This window comes from Rana temporaria, chromosome 12 (assembly GCF_905171775.1).
Source record: "Rana temporaria chromosome 12, aRanTem1.1, whole genome shotgun sequence".
Lineage (NCBI taxonomy): Eukaryota > Metazoa > Chordata > Amphibia > Anura > Ranidae > Rana > Rana temporaria.
Genome location: NC_053500.1, coordinates 114,233,030 through 114,253,618, shown reverse-complemented (window position 1 = coordinate 114,253,618; position 20,589 = coordinate 114,233,030). Strand labels below are relative to the sequence as shown.

The window sequence follows — 20,589 nt, the reverse complement described above, 5'->3', positions numbered from 1 at the left end:
CTTTACTGAAAGCCACACAGGGAAATCGGTGATTTAACTGCCTGCACCACTCATCTGAGGTTGCCCAGGTATCGGATTAGGCTTCGGAGCATTTGCACAAGTACAAGTACTCGTGCAAATGCTCGGTATCGGTGCAACGGTAATTTAAATGAATATTTTTGTGCCCAGACTTCAGTTTGAAGTTTTCAGAGGCCACCAAAAAGCAAAATAAAAAGGCTATTCATGATGGTTCAGCAAAAAGATGCACTTGTCTCATATGATATAAAATGATAATTGCTACATAAAAATAAATATACCAGTCAGCCATCATGCAGTACTTACCCAGCTCTGCCTTCTGCATGAGGATCTGGGTCAGGGTCCATCTGATTCCACCAAGACAGGAAGCAGCAAGTACCAAAATGAAACCCCTGGTATCAAACTGCGTTGACTTGAATGTGAACATAAAAAGGCCTCCGGAAATTAGTAAAACCACCAGAATAAGGGCCGGTCTCTGCAGAAAGCAGGATTGATAACACAGGTTATAGTGCATAGGTCACACAGAAATAAGCTACTATCCATTAACATTTTGCTGTGAATAATAACAGTATAGTTGTACAAGTACACAATACCAGTGAAAAGAACTACCAACAGCCAAGGTAATCTGTATATGGCTATTTCTGCTCAAATTTTTTAGGATTAAAGGGCCAGATTCACATACATTTGCGGCCGTGTAACGTAACCCGTTTACAATACACTGCCGCAAGTTTCCAGTTTTAGTGCCCGATCCACAAAGCACTTACCTGGAAACTTGCGGCGGTGTATCGTAAATACGTCCGGCGCAAGGCGGGCCAATTCAAATGGGCATGTGCCATTTAAATTAGGCGCGCTCCCGTGCCGGACCTACTGCGCATGCTCCGTTTCGCAATTCCCGTCGTGATTTGTGCGCAGTGACGTAATTTTTTCGAACGCCAACGCGCGTATTCCCGGACGTGTTACGCAAACGACGTGAAATTTTAAATTTCGACGCGGGAACGACGGCCATACTTTATACAGCAATACGTTTGCTGACTAAAGTTAAGGCACCAAAAACGACGACTAACTTTGCGACGGGAAACTAGACTAGCGGCGACGTAGCGAACGCGAAAAACCGTCGTGGATCCCCGTAACTCCTAATTTGCATACCCGACGCTGGTTTACGATGCGAACTCCCCCCAGCGGCGGTACTGCATCCTAAGATCCGACAGTGTAAAACAATTACACCTGTCGGATCTTAGGGATATCTATGCGTAACTGATTCTATGAATCAGTCGCATAGATACTCTGAGAGATACGACGGAGTATCTGAGATACTCCGTCGTATCTCCTTTGTGAATCTGGGCCAAACTCTTTTTAAAGATAATGAAAAAAATAAAGTGTTATGGTATGTTGCCATATTGGATTAAACAAATACGAAATTGAGTCTTCTGAAATAAAACTTATTTTTGGATCCATGGGACCGATCCTATTCGTTCAGCCAAATAATGTGTTTCATCAAGCCGGAGAGCTTGCTTGTGTGAAATGTAGAAGTAAACATGGCTACATTTGCAAGGCATCAATCACAAAAATTTTAATTCAAATAAAAAATTGCCTAAATTAATTTAGCTGTATAAAAGTGGATTCCTATGTATTCCCGTTCACTCCCTCTCCACCCTGCACATTCCTCCGGTCACTCACCAGCTCCTCTAACTTGAAAAGGAGGGAGAAGAAAAGGATGAAGAGAACTGCAGAGGACTTGGTCATGGTGTACCTGGTGGTAACAGAATAAAAAAACATAATAGCACTTGTACAAACATTGTTCTCTCTGATGATTAATGTAGGCCTTACCAACTCACAGTGATACAGTGATGTACAGGAAGCTCCAATTAGAAAGTCCAATGTCCAGAGCAGTCGCCAAAGCTGAACATAAATAGCAATCGTTAAAATTCTGCAACGTGCAAGCCAACGCTATCAGGAACAAGTGTAATTTTCTATTTAAAGTGTATGTCTGGGTAAACAAAAAAAATAAATAAAAACATATGCAGTACATCGCTGCAATACCAAGGATATGTGTTTGAGCTGCTCAGGCTGTATGTGAATGAAGTTCTGTGCCCAACACTATGAGTGCTGGACGGGAAAGGAGCTTGTCTATGCTCCAGGCAAAGGTAGCGAGAGTGACTTAGGCCTCCTACACACGATAGGTTAAACAGAGGACAACGGTCTGATGGACCGTTTTCATCGGTCAAAACCGATCGCGTGTGGGCGCCATCGTTTATTTAACAATCGGTTAAAAAAAAGCCAACTTGCTTTAAATTTAACCGATGGATTGCTAACCGATAGGTCAAAACCGATCGTTAGTAGGCACAACCATCGGTTAAAAATCCACGCATGCTCAGAATCAAGTCGACGCATGCTTGGAAGCATTGAACTTAGTTTTTTTCAGTCGTGTTTTACGTCACCGCGTTCTAACACAATCGTTTTTTTAACTGATGGTGTGTAGGCGCGATGGACCATCAGTCAGCTTCATCGGTTAACCGATGAAAACGGTCCATCAGAGTCCCAGGAGCTGCACATCAAGTCAAGACCTGCTGTATGATAATGAATGACAGTCCTAGGCTGGACTCCCAACACGTTTTACTCTGCCCACAGGAGCTTACTCATGGAAACTCCTCCCCATGATTAAGCTCCAGTGGCCGGAGTGAAATGCGTTGGGGCGTGGCGTGGTGGGGGTCAGGCTGAGAGTGCCATTCACTATCATACAGCAGGTCTTGACTTGATGTCTGGCTCCTTTGACACTTAGTGACATCTCTGCAATACAAGTACAAAAAAATACCTGGTGATCCTTCCAGACAAGATCCAGTAAGCTCTTAAAGGAATGAGTTCACCTTTTGTAACGTGTTACACCAAAATTCAGGGTGTAACATGCAACAAATGCACTGGCCCCTACATCCCCCGCATTCACCATTTTGACAGCTAGTGGGAGATCTTCTTCCCCCTGATAGCTGTCATAAACTCCACCCGCCCGTCCGCGTCATCCACTCATAGTGTTCTGTGATAATTGTTTTGGTTTAAAGCGGTGTTCCGAAGAAAAAAATAAAGTTAGCAGCTACAAATACTACAGCTGCTGACTTTTAAAAGAAGGACACTTACCTGTCCAGGGCACCCGTGGTGTCCTCATCCTAAACCAAATTGTCCCTCGGCTCCTGGGTGCAGGTGACAGCATCTTCAGTAAGGGAATCAGGACATAAAGCGTGACTGGTCCCTGCAGTCTTCTGGGACCTGTGTGTCTCCCAGAAGACAGTGGGGGAGACAGAGGAGGGGTCGGACATGGAGAAGATCAAAGAATCGCAGATTCTGCGGCAATCTATGCCCGGAAGTGGGAGGAAATACCTGTATTAGACAGGTATCTGCGCCCCCTGAAAAGGTGCCAAATGTGACACCGGAGGGGGGGGGGGGGGGGGAGGGGAAGGAACCGGATAAGCGTTTTGGGTGGAACTCTGCTTTAAAGCGGAGGTTAACATTACATTCAGCCGAGTTGTCCTAATGACAATCGGCTGTTTTTTAAAATGTTATCCCCGTACATACCGTATTTTCACCGCCGCTTCCGGGTATGTCTTCTGCGGGACTGGGCGTTCCTAATTGATTGACAGGCTTCCGACCGTCGCATACTGCGTGTCACGAGTTGCCGAAAGAAGCCGAACGTCGGTGCGCAGGCGCCGTATAGAGCCGACTCGCAGTCCGGCTTCTTTTGGCAACTCGTGAAGCGCTGTATGCGACGGTCAGAAGCCTGTCAATCAATTAGGAACGCCCAGTCCCGCAGAAGACATACCCGGAAGCGGCGGTGAAAATACGGTATGTACGGGAAAAAAAAAAAAAAACAAAACAGCCGATTGTCATTAGCACAACTCGGCTAAATGTAATGTTAAAAAATAAAAAAAATTGGGGTGAACCCCCGCTTTAAGGAACCAAATATAACCTCCTCATTAGCTAACTTGACTTTCTTTTCTCACCTGCCTAAAAAACAATTATATTTTTATATTTTACAAACCTAATCAGCATTCTATGGACCGAGCTCTTCCCAGCAATGCTTAATTAAGATTCACCAAAGTCAGCAAATGTATAAAATTATTAATGCAAATCCAAAATCGTTTAACTTTTGGGCAATGTCCACCATATGTGGAACACTGTGCTTTCCATGCCACATCCTCCGAAACACAAGGGGGAGGCCCCCAGGACCCTTTCGGAAAATACGGCTGCAAGGAAACCGCACAATGCAAAGCGGTTTCCAGTTTGTGGGGGTGCTATTAGAATTAATGGCACCCCCACACATCTACTGAGCGGTCTGCGGGTGCAGGAACAGATGCGGAACCTAGCCTAGGGTAGGGATGTTGTTAACACAACAAACAATATCTCAAAAGACATTTATTTACATAAGCACATGACAAATATCAGTGCTGATGACATTTCTGTATCTTATGCTAGTGTACTTATAAGATGGCTTTATGGTCTTGTCATCCCATGTCCCCCCCCCCCCCTCCTCTCTCTCCACATTGCACCTACAGAAGCGACAGGAAAAATGGGCACAGGTATACTCCACTCTCTTTATATCTTGTTTTGTAGACATTTTTGTGATAGCGCATTAAGCAAAGTTATGTAAGAGGTGTGCGCATCGAAATATATTCACAGGTTACACCTTCAATATTTCTTGAACCTTGATGTATTATTATTACATTTTGGCATACGTATTGGAAACGTGTCATTTTTTGAAATCTTCAATAAAAATAATTGGAAAAGAAACCACAAACGATAATATATGGTACTAAACAAAGCATAGAATGTTGCCTGTACCTGTAGGGGCCACTTTTTTGAGGTAGTCTGACCAGGGTAGGATAACGCGTGCACGGCCGCTATAGCAGGTCATCAGTACTCGACTTACAGCTGACATAATGAAAATCATGAGCAGATGCACAAGAGTCATAAATAGAGGCAAGTGAAATCTCTGCAACAAAGAAAATAAAAGAAGTGGGGAAACGTGAATTGTAACGCATATTTAGTTTTGTACAGTACAGAGTGTACAGCTGGAGGGCCATAGTTTGAAGACCCCTGGATTAAAGTAATCTAGGGGTCTTCAAACTATGGCCCTCCAGCTGTCCAGGAACTACAATTCCCATAATATCCAGTCATGTCTGTGAATGTCAGATTTACAATGCCTCATGGGATATATAGCTCCGCAACAGAAGGAGGGCCGTATTATGAAGAACCCTGCTCTAATCAAACATGAAAATACTGCATCTAAACTGACCCGGGATGCAGCCTGTCTGCTGAGTGACCAATGTTAATGCTCTCACTCACCTTTGCAGTGCTCATTATTACACACCTATAACCACTTTGGCTCTCACACTCGTTTACCCCCTATGGACCAGACCATATTTCACATTTCTGCTATGTGTCTGTTCAGGAGTCTATAACTTTGTAATTACTTATGATAAATAATTCATACATATATTGTTTTTTGGGGGACAGGCGGGGCTTTCTCATGACCATATAAAAAAGGCCTCTGAGAATTTTTATTTATTTGCATTTAAAAAAAAATAAAAAGAGCAAGACTCTGAATTATTTTTTATTTTTTAAAGTTTGATCATTAATAGTTTGAACAAGTACCAATAATGTGAGGAAAACATGTACATTGTATGCAGCGGTTTGTTCTATTTACTGCAACATTAACATTTAATTTTTGGTACAAAGCATGTTAAAGTTATTTACAAAAGAAATAACGTCATTTTTTTGGCATACATTTCATTTTTCTCATAATGCATCAATAATTTATAGTTCTTACTGATGAAAAAAAAAAAAAAACATCAAACAGATATACCCTGAACCACATATTTTTAACAGTAAATCCTTAAAAATAACAATGTATATATGTGCTTTAGTGCCGGTTCACACTACAGAGACTTGGGATCCGACTTGTGTCGCCCCAAGTCGCGCGACATGAGAAATTCCATTGAATGGGAGCCGTCTTAATGCACACTACTGAAGTTGCTCCGACTTCAGAAAAGGTTCCTGTACTACTTCAAGGCGACTTCTAGGCAACTTGTACCAATCGATTTCAATGGAAGTCGCCTCCAAAGTCAGATTACTGTCTTAACTTAAGCAACTTTACAGGAAGAGAAAATATTTTTCTCAGGCAAGCCCCTCCCTCCCACAGAGCTGATAATTGTTTGATTGGCCACTGACAAAGGCGCTTGTCCTGGAGGCAACTTGAAGTCGCGTTGGAAGTCGCTCCAAGTCGCGCTGAAGTCGTCTCGCAAAGTCACGCTGGAAGTTGTGTTGCCCCTGTGTGAACCAGCATTAATAAAAAAAATGTTTCCAGCAAATAATTTTAAATAGAAACATGGAACAAAAGATGAAACTGTTAAATAGTGATTATACAGGTTTAAAAAAAAAAAAAAAAAGGAGCATGTCCTGGGTAATTAAGTGTACACACAATAAAAACTTTGCTCTGTCAGCTGCAGCTCTCTCCCTAATCTGTCTGATGGAATGAAGGAGATGAGATACTGTTACCTGTTTGCATTGATTACCAATATTTTCTGAGACAACAATTTCCCTGGTTCTGAGCACCACTCTCTGCAGATGTCCGCGAGGGAATTTGCACACGTTCAGAAGTGTAGAACAAGAGGCTACAATCCTATCCAGGTACACACTGACAGTCTGAGGAATCTGGTTGATATGGATTTTAAAACAGAACTCTCTTCCAGGCATTTGGGAGCTGGCAGAGACCGGAAGCGTGTCCGCACAAATGCTGCCAGCTTTTGGTTGATGGGCACTGTAGTGCCACGCGGCATTGGTGCGCATTTGTACACACATCCGTCACGCCTGTACACAAATTGTAGCTTACTAACACATTGCCTCCTGGAATAGCTGTGACAATACCAGGAGGCAGTCAGGCCTGTCCTAGGCCAGAAACGAAAGAAAGAAAGAAAGAAAGAAAGAAAGAAAGAAAGAAAGAAAGAAAGAAAGAAAGAAAGAAAGAAAGAAAGAAAGAAAGAAAGAAAGAAAGAAAGAAAGAAAGAAAGAAAGAAAGAAAGAAAGAAAAAAAGGAAGAAAAGGAAAGGAAAGGAAAGGAAAGGAAAGGAAAGGAAGGAAAGGAAGAAAGGAAAGGAAGAAAGGAAAGGAAAGGAAAGGAAAGGAAAGGAAAGGAAAGGAAAGGAAGGAAAGGAAGAAAGGAAAGGAAGGAAAGGAAGAAAGGAAAGGAAAGGTAGAGAAAAATGTTCAGCATTTGCAAAAGGGAGGTGACTTAGGGCTCTTTCACACGTCCGTTCCGTTCGTCCGTTTTTTGGACGTCCGTTAACGGACTGCAATGCTTCCCTATGGGCTAGCGTCCGTTAGCGGGTGAGCATCCGCTAACGTCCGTTAGCATCCGTCTGCGTTCAGTTCCGTTTTTTTGAACGGAAGAAAACCCTATTTTTCTTCCGTCTAAAAAACGGAACGGACGAAAAACGGACGTTAACGGATGATCCGTTTATCATCCGTTCCGCTAACATCCGTTTTTCTATGTAAAAAGCCCCAAAAAAAAAAAAAAAAAACCGGATGAAAAAACGGATGGAAAAACTGATGCAAAAACTGATGCAAAAACTGACGGAAAAACGGATCAACTGATGAAAAAAAAACTGATCTGAAAAACTGAACGGACGTGTGAAAGAGTAAGCAAATGTCCGATTTCTCCATAGACAAGCAGCGGCGCGCTCGACAAGCCCCTCCCTGCTCAGTGAGAAGAGAGGGACCTGTCATCGACCGGCTCAGCTGAGATAAACAGGGAGATCTCCCGCTGAGCTGGCGGACCGCTGCAACGGATCCATCCCCGCGTGGAAGGGGCCTTATAAATTTCCCTTCAACATCTGTCTGAACTTTTACCATTCCTCGCATTTTTCCAAAATTAAAAATGCTTTTCTTTGTATCTCTGCCTGTTATGTTCATGTCATTTTAAATTTGCATTGCTGGCTGTTTTGCTAAGACGAAACTAAACAAAAAAATGTAAATGAGACATTTGACTGAAAAGTCAACAAAATATTCGGCTTCCTCACCGAAAGCTTTTACCTTCTGTGAAAATCAGAATGCGTCTACTTTTCAAGTACAGCTCACTGCTCTGCTGAGCATTTAGATGGACTATGTCAGCCAATCTGGGAACACTAGATTCATGGTAGAATATTAAGAAATATAAAATATTAAGCCAGGCTCAAATAGAAAAATATATTTAAACCAAAGATCAAAAATGTAATATTTTGCAGCTTACCAAATCTTACAGTACATGTGGTGGCTGCATTTGTTTTATTGGCTTGGTACTAGTAGACATGTGCAATTCGTTTAGTTCCGAAAATCTGAAATAAAAACTCAACTATTACTATTAAATTAGGGGCATTCTCTGCGCCACTGTGCGGTTCATGGCATTCTCCTGTGTTTGGAGCTTCTTCAGCTTTCTGTGAAAGATGTAGGAGGGCAATGCAATGCAATGCTTGCAGCGAAAGGAGTGTGCTTTGGAGCTTGGTGAGTGAAAACTCAGTTCTTTACTCCCTCCAGTGGCGGCTTAAAAAATTACACCCGACATGGAAAATCTAATATATCAAACAAAAGATTCTCCCACCTCATTTTATGATACATGGGCCTGTTGGCTGAATTATAAAAATACTACGGAATTTCGACGTTTGTCTGGCAATTCTTCATAATACTTTTGGGTTATTTGCTCTATTAAGAATTCTGTTTTTAATTTCACAATGTATTATATGATTTCTATCCATCTTCTCCTTATCCCTCTTTTCCCTCACAGGGCAGTGATGTTTTGGAAAACTAAACTGATTGGTGCTGTGGGGTTTTAGACACACAGTAATCACACCTCCTTGATTAGTGACCACAGATAGAAAGCTCCCAGTACTGTGGTTATCAGGAAACAGACAACCAGGAAGTGTGGAGATTAGAGAAGAATTACAGCAACTTGAGAGCAAAAACTAACATGAAAACAGCACTGCATTAAGGTAAAGGAAGCTATTAAGATAAAAAAAAAAATTCCTTTACAAACCCTTTAAGTTTAAAACTTTGGACTTATTCCCTAACTCACCTTGTCCCCGCCGCAGGTTCTCTGTCAGGCAGATACCAATCTTCCCCCATCCCGGCAGGGTCTGCGTGCCAACTTTCAGGGGTATGGGTTCCTACTTAAAGGAGACCTCTTCCCTGGACCTTGTAAAAGACTCTTACCAGAACTTTTAGCGTATAGAGCGAAAGTGCTGGACCCCAGTCCTCCGGAGAGAGACATTACAGGTGACACCTTGTTCATGAGGTCCGGATACCATCCAGTTTTGGCGTACTATAATTAAGCGTCTTGGATGGACCCACGGTGTAGCTCTCTACCCTCATAGGGCTTCTTAGGCAGAGCTTTCTTCAGCACATTTTCCTTGCGTCCAACACCTTAGACACTGGCGAAAAAACTAAGGTGGGAGGAGTTATATGGAGTGGAACTGTCTTTGATTGGTTTCTGCCAGTGTCCAATCATCTCTGGTAACCATACAACCCATTATGTAATGATTTAAGGCTTTGTGTCCCGTGGTGTATGATAAAGAAAACTCAACTATTACTATTAAATTCTAGGTATTGAAATTGCCTTTCAAATGTGTCTGTTAGTGAATGTAACTAAAACAAATGTATCCAAAATAACGTACCTAAGCGTATGGAACGTAACAAATTAATAACAATAAATAATAATAAAAGAGTATTAACCACTTGATATCCGCGCTATAGACAAATGACGTCCACAGCGCGGCTCTCAAGTGCCGAGTGGACATCTTTTTCTGTGCATTACCCGCGCGCGCCACTGGGGGGCGCGCAGCGGGTAAACACTGTGCTGGCGCATCGCTGAGATGCCGATGCGTGTGCCTGGCGGCCAAACACGTGATCGGCCGTGACAGCAGGGACGTGGAGCTTTGTGTGTAAACACAGAGCTCCACGTCCTGTCAGGGAGAGAGGAGACCAATGCTGTGTCCCTTGTACATAGGAACACAGCATCGGTCACCTCCCGCAGTCAGTCCCCCTCCCCCCACACAGTTAGAACACACCCAGGGAATACATTTAACCCCTTCCTCTCCCCCTAGTGTTAACCCCTTCCCTGCCAGTCACATTTATACAGTAATTAGTGCATTTTTATAGCACTGATCGCTGTATAAATTTGAATGGTCCCAAATTTGTGTCAAAAGTGTCCGTCGCAATATCGCAGGCCTGACAAAAAAAATAAAAAATAAAAATTGCAGATCGCCGCCATTACTAGTAAAAAATAAAAAAATAAATCATAAATCTATCCCCCATTTTGTAGGTGCTATAACTTTTGCGCAAACTGATCAAATACGCTTATTGCGATTTTTTTTAACAAAAATATGTAGACGAATATGTATCGGCCTAAACCAAGGAAAAAATAATTAAAAAAAAAAAAATTGGGATATTATTAGAACAAAAAGTTAAAAATAGTGTTTTTTTCCCCAAATTTTCTGTCTTTTTTTGTTTATAGCGCAAAAAAAAAAAAAAAAAAAAAAATCGCAGAGATGATCACATACCACCAAAAGAAAGCTCTATTTGTGGGGAAAAAATGATGAAATTATGGGTACAGTGTTGTATGACCGCGCAATTGTCATTCAAAATGCGTCACCGCTGAAAGCTGAAAATTGGTCTGGGCACGAAGAAGGTTTAAGTGCCCAGTAATGAAGTGGTTAATATTATTATTCATTGGTTCTGTTCCATTCGTTTAGATGCGGCATTCGTTATTTAAGATAATTTTCTAACTTCAGATAAATTTGTAACGTTCACTAACAGCCAAACTTGAAAGGTAATCTGGTACAGCGGGACCGGGGGTGGGGGGGGGTCTGTCCAGTGGATGGTTGGAACAAACTGGGGGCTGGGGGGGAGACACCCGGGGACACAAAGCCATGGGAGAGCCGGGAGGAGCCCAAACCCATCATGCAGGGAGGTTTCCCGCACTCAGGCTCAAAATCACTTTAACAAGCCTGGGTTCACATAGGAGCGGCGCGGGAATTCGCATGTGATTTGGACAGGAATCGCACCGCATTCCTTTTGTATAAATGCAAATCGCAATGTAAAAAGTACCAGTACTTGGTATCAGCGAGTACTTTACTGAAAGTATCGGTACTCGTACTCCCCAATAAAAATAGGGTATCGGTGCATCCCTACTTGTAACATCCTATGCAAAGTTCAAACAACTTTTCAGCTTTGCCAGTTCTCTTCTGTGGACTACAAAACACCTCCTCTTTAGGGAATGGAGAGGGGAGGTGTTCTGTGGTTATGCCATAGGGCGACAACACTGCTTTTCCACAAATACAGTACATCAGGGTTGACAAATTTGCTTTGAATCTAGGAGCCAGCCAAAAAGTTTAGGAGCCAGAAAACGCCCCCCGGCCCGACAAGCTTGCGCGCAGAAGCGAACACATACGTGAGCAGCGCCCGCATATGTAAACGGTGTTCAAACGCAATTTTGAAGCGTGACATGTTGGGTATGAATTTACTCGGCGTAACATTATCTTTCATAATATTAAAAAAAATGGGGATAACTTTACTGTTGTCTTATTTTTTTAAATTAAAAAAAGTGTAATTTTTTCCCAAAAAAGTGCGCTTGTAAGACCGCTGCGCAAATACGGCGTGACAGAAAGTATTGCAACGATCGCCATTTTATTCTCTAGGGTGTTAGGATAAAAAATATATATAATGTTTGGGGGTTCTAATTAGAGGGAAGAAGATGGCAGTGAAAATAGTGAAAAATTACATTAGAATTGCTGTTTAACTTGTAATGCTTAACTTGTAATACCAACGGCCACCACCAGATGGCACCAGCTCACATCTGGTGGTAATAACTTGTAATACCAACGGCTCACCACCAGATGGAGCCAGCTCACAGCTTCCATTCCAAGCCAAGTCGCCAGGACACTATTTCTAGTCGTCATGGCGACCTGGCGCCCGGGATTTGTCAATCCCTGCAGTACAGTGAGTGAATGTCATTATCCTAGGACAAGAATGTGTTACTGGTAGGACTACCAAGTAAAAATCAGGGTACGCAAGCCTTAAAAAGAAAACTAATGCAGCCACTACGCCTGAGGACTTGTAAGTTGCAAAATATTACATTATTGTTTTGGGGTTTAGATACACTTTACATTTTGGAGGGAATCGGATCTCCATCCCTACTTGGTCTTTACTGCTCTCATTGGCTGCCAACTATTTATTCCCAACTTCAAGTCAAACTATGAAACCAAATCTGAGGTTTAAACTGGACCCGTTGTATTAGATGCCTTGTTTAATGCAAGTCCCATTTAAAGAGGAATTGCAGGTATGGATATTTTATACAGTTACATTGGTCCAGCTTGGACTAATGTACATAACTATGTATACACCATACCTGGTCAATGCCCCTGAAAACTGGAGATCATAGAAGTAGACATGGCTACTCCAGTGATTCTCACTTGCTTCTGGGTCCCACGCTGAGCAGCTGCCCTGTTGCATTCTGAACACAGAAGTTGGAGAGCTTAGTACGGATGCCATTCACACAATGCTGATCCACAAAGACACTCATACATTAAAGCAGAGGTTCCGCGGCCAATCGTTTTTTTTTTTTGTGCATTCGATGGGGTTTCACAATACAAACTTATACTCACTTGTTTGGTGTCTGCATATATCCCCTGTCCGTTTCCGTGGCAAAGAAGAACTTTAAAAATCCGTTGCTGGCAGTTTCCATTTTGCTTGTGGGCATTGTGAAGCCCACAAGCAATCATTTCCTGGACGTGATGAATTCTCATCTCCCAGCATACACAGCTGTATCTCCCGCCTGCGCAGTGTTTACGGCGAGTAGCGCCGTAAACTTACTGGTTGCCATCACAACGGGCGGCTTTATCGAAAGTTCACGCAATGCATCTGTGACAGACCCCAGCTTGGCCCAAACAAACTCACAGTAACAAAGTCACAGTAAACATTAGGGATGCACCGATACCATTACCAAGCATTTGTGAGTATCGGTAATCGCCCAAATTCTCCCGATACTGAAACCGATACTTTGTGGTGCGATTTGCATCGATACAAAATGAATGGACGCAAAAATCGCACTGCAAAGAATCACATGCAAATTGAACAGGAACGTGGTGCGATTCCTATCCGAATTGCATGCTTTTTCCCCCACCACTCCTGTGTGCCTGTATAGAAAGAATTCAAGGTCCATCTAATGGGCAGTTTAAAAAAAATGTTAGAACTCACATCACTACATATCTGGCCACATGCAATATAGTCGATATAGGTGTCCCGGTTCGCCGATGATAGCAAATCAGGTCCGCTGGAAGTGTTCACAGAGCTGGAGATGTAGAGGCGGTCTACCCCCAAGCTGACATCACTTCTGCCCTATACCTACGGGGTCCAGGAACTTCTCCAGTCCTGTGAGCACCTCCAGGGGCCCCGATTTGCTGCCATTTGTGAACCGGGACACCTATGTAGATTATTTTGCATGTGGCCAGATATGTATTATGAATTATAAAAAAAAATTCAACTGCCCACTAGATGGTGCTCTAATCCCTTGCCCCACACACACACACACACACAGGAGCAGTGGGGAAAATAATTGCATATGATACGGAAAGGAATCGTGACGCATTTCTGTTCAGATTGAATGCGATTCTTTGCAGTGCAGGGGTGGCCCGTCCATTAAAGGCACACGGGTGCCGCCTCCTCTCTCCAGCCACCCCCTCTATGACTAATGGATAGATTCATGCATAGCATGAATCTATCCATGGCCGCTGCTTCCACCGCCTATTCAGTCGTCTGGCCCCTTTTTGGACGCCTGAATTCCAGCGGCAGGGGTGTTTTTTTGAAGAACCTGATTAGAGCCACAGGCTCAAAAATGGTGGACTGCGAACGCAGAGCATTGCTCTTGCAGTAAACCCAGATATTTTGAAAAGCAAATTATTATATGCTTTTCTAACACTGAACCACCTCTCCACCAATCAGTAAGTGCGGGTCTAAAACACGTTTGAATGAAGGCAGGTGCTCCGATTGGGCGCCCATCAAAAACGGAACAACAGAGAAAGGGGGAAGCATGGAAGAAACAGGAGCTGTCCCACAGCTCGCCGCCATCACCCACTGCCTGACCTGCCACTAAGATGGGGTAAATGCCGGGCAGACAGCGGGGGGGCACCACAGTGGCGGCATTTGATGGGTACGAGTGGCTGCAATTGATGAGCACAGTGAGGCTGCATCTGATGAGCACAGTGAGGCTGCATCTGATGAGCACAGTGAGGCTGCATCTGATGAGCACAGTGAGGCTGCATCTGATGAGCACAGTGAGGCTGCATCTGATGAGCACAGTGAGGCTGCATCTGATGAGCACAGTGAGGCTGCATCTGATGAGCACATTGAGGCTGCATCTGATGAGCACAGTGAGGCTGCAATTGGGTTTTTTTTTTCAGTATTTTTCAGTTAGTTTGGTTTGTGCCCTGCCCCCCCCCAAAAAAAAATTAAGCACCAGCCGCCACTGTTGCAGTGTATTTGTATTGATGCAAATGGCACCGCAAAGTATGGGTGCTCGGAAACATTGAGTGCTTGACCAAAAGTATTGGTGCTCATACTCACTGAAAAAAAAAATACTCTATGTCTATAGTGCCATGAAATAAAAATAATGCCTATGCTCTACAGAACTGGTCATATAATTTGTTAGGTATAGTTCCACCAAGTATGGGAAGCAAAGATGTACCTTTTCTGCAAGATACAGCGGTGAAGCATTTTAGGAGATAAATTTGTGGGTGCAGTTATGAAATTAAAATGGGGCCTGGCTAGAAAGGAATTCAAACTATCATCTTTGGTCACATTCTTCAGTATACAGTCCCATACAGTATTTATCTTGCACATGTTGATCTCTAAAGGACCCTTAATAAGAATATGCAATGAACACATATAGGTGGATTCAGAAAGACTTAGGCTGGCGTAAGTCTGAATGTGCGCCGGCGCTAATTTAAGCGTATTCTGGTAACCAGATATGCTTAAATTAGGCTCAGATACGAGCGGCGTAAGCGTCTTACACCGTCGTATCCTAAAGTGTAATTGTTAGGCTGACCGCTAGGTGGCGCTTCCATTGCATTGCCGTTCCAAAAAAACGTCAATCACGTCAGGTCAACCCAAATTAACATAAAACACGCCCCCTCAGCCTATTTTGAATTAGGCGCGCTTACGCCCGCCGCATTTACGCTACGCCGCCGTAACTTAGCAGGCAAGTACTTTGTGAATCATGTACTTGCCTCGCTAACTTACGGCGGCGTAGTGTAAACACGATACACTACGCCGCCGCCGCAAGGATAAGCCTGCCTACCTGAATCTAGCTAAGAGGCTAGTTACATCTGATTTCTCCATGCCAAGGGTAGGTTGAGGATCCCCATAGGAGTCCCAGACAACTATGAGCACCTGCAGGGAACCAAACCTTCCCAACTAAAACCACTTTCAAGCAATCTGTTTTCCCGGACTTCTGCTTCATATTTCTATTAAAATAAAATCCTCACCTTGAGCAGCCATTTGTTGTAGAAGGTGATCCCGATAGAAAAACAGTAGTAAAAGAGGACCAGCCCCACCGTGAAGGAGATTTTCCATAGTATGGCCCCGCAAGGTAAACCCATCTTGTCAGCCGCACCAATACTTTGTTGCATTACAATGTACAGCGGCAAAACAAACCTATAAAACATAAAATACGGGGTTATGTCTGAAAAGTCAGTCATTCTAATTGCTACCATCCTTGTATGATCGTAGATGAAAATATTAAACTTTACTAGTTTTCCCAGGGAGTAGACAGAAACCTTCAGGCTGGCTTCGCACTATTTCAAATTGGATGTGGGTTCTCTGCATCCAATTTGCAATAGCAGGAGATTTTGACCGGCTTTCTATGGAGCTGGTTCACACATCTCTGCTGCGGCTCAGGTGCGAATTTGCACAGTAGCCCTGTGCGTCTTTTGGTCCATTTTACGTCCGAATTCAGCCAAAAATTCAGGCTGAAATCGGACCTGAAACAGTGACGCATCGGACGCCTGCTGTGACCCGCATGCAAAGGTAGTGTGAACCCAGCCTCAAACAGCTCTGAATGCCCCAGCAGCTCACATACAAACAGCTAACCAAAGGCAGACACAGCCAAGAGAACACTGTCTGCCTGGAAATGCAAAGCAGCTGAAGAGGTTTTCATCTTTTGAGACAAAAGCAGAAAAACCCTTTAAAGGGGTTGTAAAGGTAAAAAAAAAAAAAAATCCTAAATAGCTTCCTTTACCTTAGTGCAGTCCTCCATCACTTACCTCATCCTTCCATTTTGCTTTTAAATGTCTTTATTTCTTCTGAGAAATCCTCACTTCCTGTTCTTCTGTCTGTAACTACACACAGTAATGAGAGGCTTTCTCCCTGGTGTGGAGTGTCGTGCTCGCCCCTTCCCTTGAGGGGGGAGGGGGCAAGCAAGAGAGTCAGGATGCTCTCTAGATTACAGATAGAGAAAGGAGCTGTGTGTTAGTGAGCGTCCTGACTCTCCTGTAGTCCTAGGGAGGGGGCGATCACGACACTCCACACCAGGGAGAAAGCCTTGCATTACTGTGTGGAGTTACAGACAGAAGAACAGGAAGTGAGGATTTCTCAGAAGAAATAAGGACATTTAAAAGCAAAATGGAAGGATGAGGTAAGTGAAGGAGGACTGCACTAAGGTAAAGGAAGCTATTTAGGGAACATTTTTTTTCACCTTTACAACCCCTTTAACAGAAAAGCATTGCGTAATAGGATCTAAAATGATTCTGAATAGGAAATTACTTTTTTTTGTAACTGGATGGAATATATCATGATCCCTACAAGGATGGTGATCATTTGAAGCGGAGGTTCACTCTTAAAATAAGTATATACCATTGAATCCAGCATACTGCCGACATGTACAGTATGCTGTTTTTTTTTTTCGTTTTACATACCGCAGTATAGGTATTTTCCCCCCGGCTTCCGGGTAGTGAATCCCGCGGGAGTGGGCGTTCCTATTCAGAGACTAAGTGATTGACGTATGACAAAAGCTTCACCCCCAGCGCAAAAGGCGCGTCACCAGTTTCCGAAAAAAGCCGAACGTCGGTGCGCAGGCGCCGTATAGAGCCGACTCGGCGTTTGGCTTCTTTCGGAAACTGGTGACGCGCATTATGCGCCGGGGGTGAAGCTTTTGTCATACGTCAATCACTTAGTCTCTGAATAGGAACGCCCACTCCCGCGGGATTCACTCCCTGGAAGCCGGGGGGGGAAATACCTATACTACGGTATGTAAACCGAAAAAAAAAAAAACAGCATACTGTAGATGTCGGCAGTATGCTGGATTGAATGGTGTATACTTGTTTTTAGGGTGAACCTCCACTCTAAAGATGGGAAACTCCGGGGAAGACGACAGTATTTTCACAAGCTCAACTTTTTTTTTTAATAAGTGTGCAATGTACTTTTTTTTTGATGATCAATTTAACCAAACAAAACAAAAAAACAGTTAAATTGCTTAAAAAAAACACTATATAGACACAGGGAATATGTATACATTTTGCCAGTCTTGTATCTAGGCAACCCCAGCCAGCCTAGGTGCTGATCACAGAATAGCTAGTGTCAGTGACTACATTTTCCTCTACTGCAGTTAAGCAATACAGTTTGTTCACCAGCCAGTGCTGGTGTACCAGTTATATGTAAAAATGATTTATTGATTTGTACCCCTTTGATCGATAGATGAGGGCAACTGAGTTAATACAATGTAAAAATAATGTACTGTAACAATGTATCTCTGCAAGACCTGCCCTGCAAGCTTAAGGCTTCATTTCCACTGGCGTTTTTACAGCCACTTGTGTTAGCCTTTTTTACAGCTTAAAAACGCCTGTCCATGTTAAAAAACGATCAAAAACGCAGCGGTAGCGTTTTCGCGCGTTTTTTAACGTCTGGCATTTTTACAGCTCTACTCTGGAGCTTCAGAACGCCCTGGTCCTGCGTTTTTTTTACAGCTCAAAAACGCCTATGCCATTTGAAGCTCAAAAACGCCTATGTGGGCATGATGCCATAGAATAACATGGACAGGCGTTTTTAAGCTGTAAAAAACGCTCAGAAAAGTGGCTGTAAGGCCCCATTCACACCTAGGCGTTTTTACGCCTGAAGCGCACTGCTCACAAACGCCAGAAGGGAGAATTAACATTATTCCCTATGGTGACTGTTCACACCTGAACGCCTGTCGCGCGAAGCTCAAACAAGTCCCGGACCTTTTTTTGTCGCACGTATCGTGCGGTTTGGGCGTATTTGAGCGTTTTTTTCCCCCATAGAAAGTAATGGGAAACGCGCGAATTGAGCGTATCGCGCGACAACGGGCGTTTCGTCGCTTTAATAAATAGAACTTGTCGCCCATGCAGAAGATTAAAAAAATCTACCAACATAGCAACAAGTGATGAAAAGATGATCATTTTTCCTATTGGCTAAAATAAAAAAACGCCGAAGTACAAAAACGTTGCACGACGCTGTATGCAAACGCGTAAATACGCCCAAAAAAACGACCGAACAACCGACGCTCAGGTGTGAATGCAGCCTAAAAACGTCAGTGGAAATGAAGCCTAAACGTGATCTGTGATATAAAAACTGTCACTTTCAGGAGAAAAGCAATGGTAGCTTCCATAATGTTCTCATGACAAGTTTACTTTAAAGTAACAAACAAAGTTGGAGGGTTCAAAATGAGCATATGATAAAAAAAAAAAAAAAAAATTAAAATAAACGCAAAGTAACACTTACCTGCGACAACTACATGTCAAAACAATAGATATATACTGTGGCAGCGGATGATATATGCGAATCTGGACTTCTGTAAAAGCCAAAATTAGCCTCTCTCCTCCCCCAACCCTCCTTATTCATCCTTCAACTTGATGGGAGGTGTCAGGACCTGGATCACTTGCGTTCCTGTGCAATACGCTCCGCAGCCACAATGGACATATGTGAACCGGCATAGAGAGCCGGTCACAATCTCCTGTCATGCGAGTTGAATGCGGTGAAAACTCTCATCCAATTCGCATAGGTGTGAACCCAGCCTTACTCCTACTAATCACTAACTTGCAGCGTTTATTATCCCACTAATCATTGATTTGAAGGATTACACTTACAATCATAGACTTACAGTGCTTATTAGGCCCCTTTCACATTTGAGTGGGATTGCCGCGGGAATCGGCCGCTAGCGGTGCAGTATTAACCCCCGCTATCAGCCGATAAAGGGTTAATACCGCCTGCAATGCGCCTCTGCAGAGGCGCATTGCGGGCGGTATTGCCGCGGTTTCCCATTGTTATAAATGGGAAGGAGCGGAATACATACCGCTCCAAAGATGCTGCTGACAGGAGATTTTTTTCTCTTCCGCCCTCCGGCTTTCACATTGAGTAGGCAGTGAAGGAGTTTTTCAGGCGGTATAGCAGCGATATTTTTAGCGCTGTACCGCCTGAAAAACTCCTCAGTGTGAAAGGGGTCTTACTCCCATCAATCAGTGACTTGAAGCATTTATTAATCTCCCCCAATCACTAATTTGCAGGGTTTATTACTCCCACCAGTGGTGGTGCATCCATAGTGAGCGCAGGAGCGCTGCCCCCTCTCTCCTGCACCGTCACTCAACAATACATAGATTCATGCGCTGCCGCCCACTATTCAGGTGGCCGGCCATCTGAATAACAGCGGCTCTGATAGGCTTCCTGATTACAGCTGTGGGCTCTAATCGGCTTCCAAATGGTTAACCAGAGGGCGTGCGTTCCCTGGTTAACACTGACATGCATCTCAGCCAATCAGGTTCACCGGATCTGGTTACCGGTCACCTGATTGGCTGAAGCGACATCGAGGGATCAAGGAGGAGGATGGCTGACCCGAGAAAGGTAAGTGCCAGGGTGGGGGGGGGGGGGCAATCTGGCGGCATTTTATGGGGCAAACTGGCGACAATTGATGGCACAGGGGCTGCGTTTGATGGCACAGTGGCGACAATTAATGGCACAGTGGCTGCATTTGATGGCACAGTTTTTTTTTTCATTTGTTTGCGCCCCCCCCAAAAAAAAAAAATTTGAGCACCAGCCGCCATTGACTCCCACCAATCAGTGACTTGGAGTATTTATTACTTCCCCCAATCACAAAACTTGCAGCATTTATTACTCCCACCAATCACTGACCTTGAGAGTTTATTGCTCCCACCAATCAGTGACTTTGCAGTGTTTATTACTCTTGCCAATCACCATCTTGCAGCGTTTATTACTCCCAACAGTCAGAGTTTTACAGCATTTATTACTCCCGCTAATCACCAGCTTGCATTTATTACTTCCACCAGTCACCATCTTACAGGGTTTATTACTCCTGCCAATCACCATCTTGCAGCATTTATTACTCTCACCAATCACTGGCTTGCAGTGTTTATTACTCCCGCCTGTCACTGGCTTGCAGTGTTTATTACTCCCGCCTATCACTGGCTTGCAGTGTTTATAACTCTCGCCAATCACTGGCTTGCAGTGTTTATTACTCTCGCCAATCACTGGCTTGCAGCA

General features: G+C 43.6%; 1 protein-coding gene across 3 annotated transcripts in view; it reads right to left on the bottom strand.

The window, feature by feature from the left end:
- Positions 1 to 20,589, bottom strand: part of SLC35C2 (solute carrier family 35 member C2) — a 47,057-nt gene that overhangs the window by 24,608 nt on the left and 1,860 nt on the right. For all 3 annotated transcript variants that reach the window (XM_040330271.1, XM_040330268.1, XM_040330269.1), the window contains exons 3-7: positions 15,570 to 15,738; positions 4,843 to 4,993; positions 1,851 to 1,914; positions 1,693 to 1,765; positions 322 to 490 (exon numbers count right to left, since the gene is read on the bottom strand). In XM_040330271.1, the coding sequence (XP_040186205.1) occupies positions 322 to 490; positions 1,693 to 1,765; positions 1,851 to 1,914; positions 4,843 to 4,993; positions 15,570 to 15,713 (601 nt within the window). In that variant the 5' untranslated portion in view covers positions 15,714 to 15,738. The remainder of the gene's footprint in view (positions 1 to 321; positions 491 to 1,692; positions 1,766 to 1,850; positions 1,915 to 4,842; positions 4,994 to 15,569; positions 15,739 to 20,589) is intronic.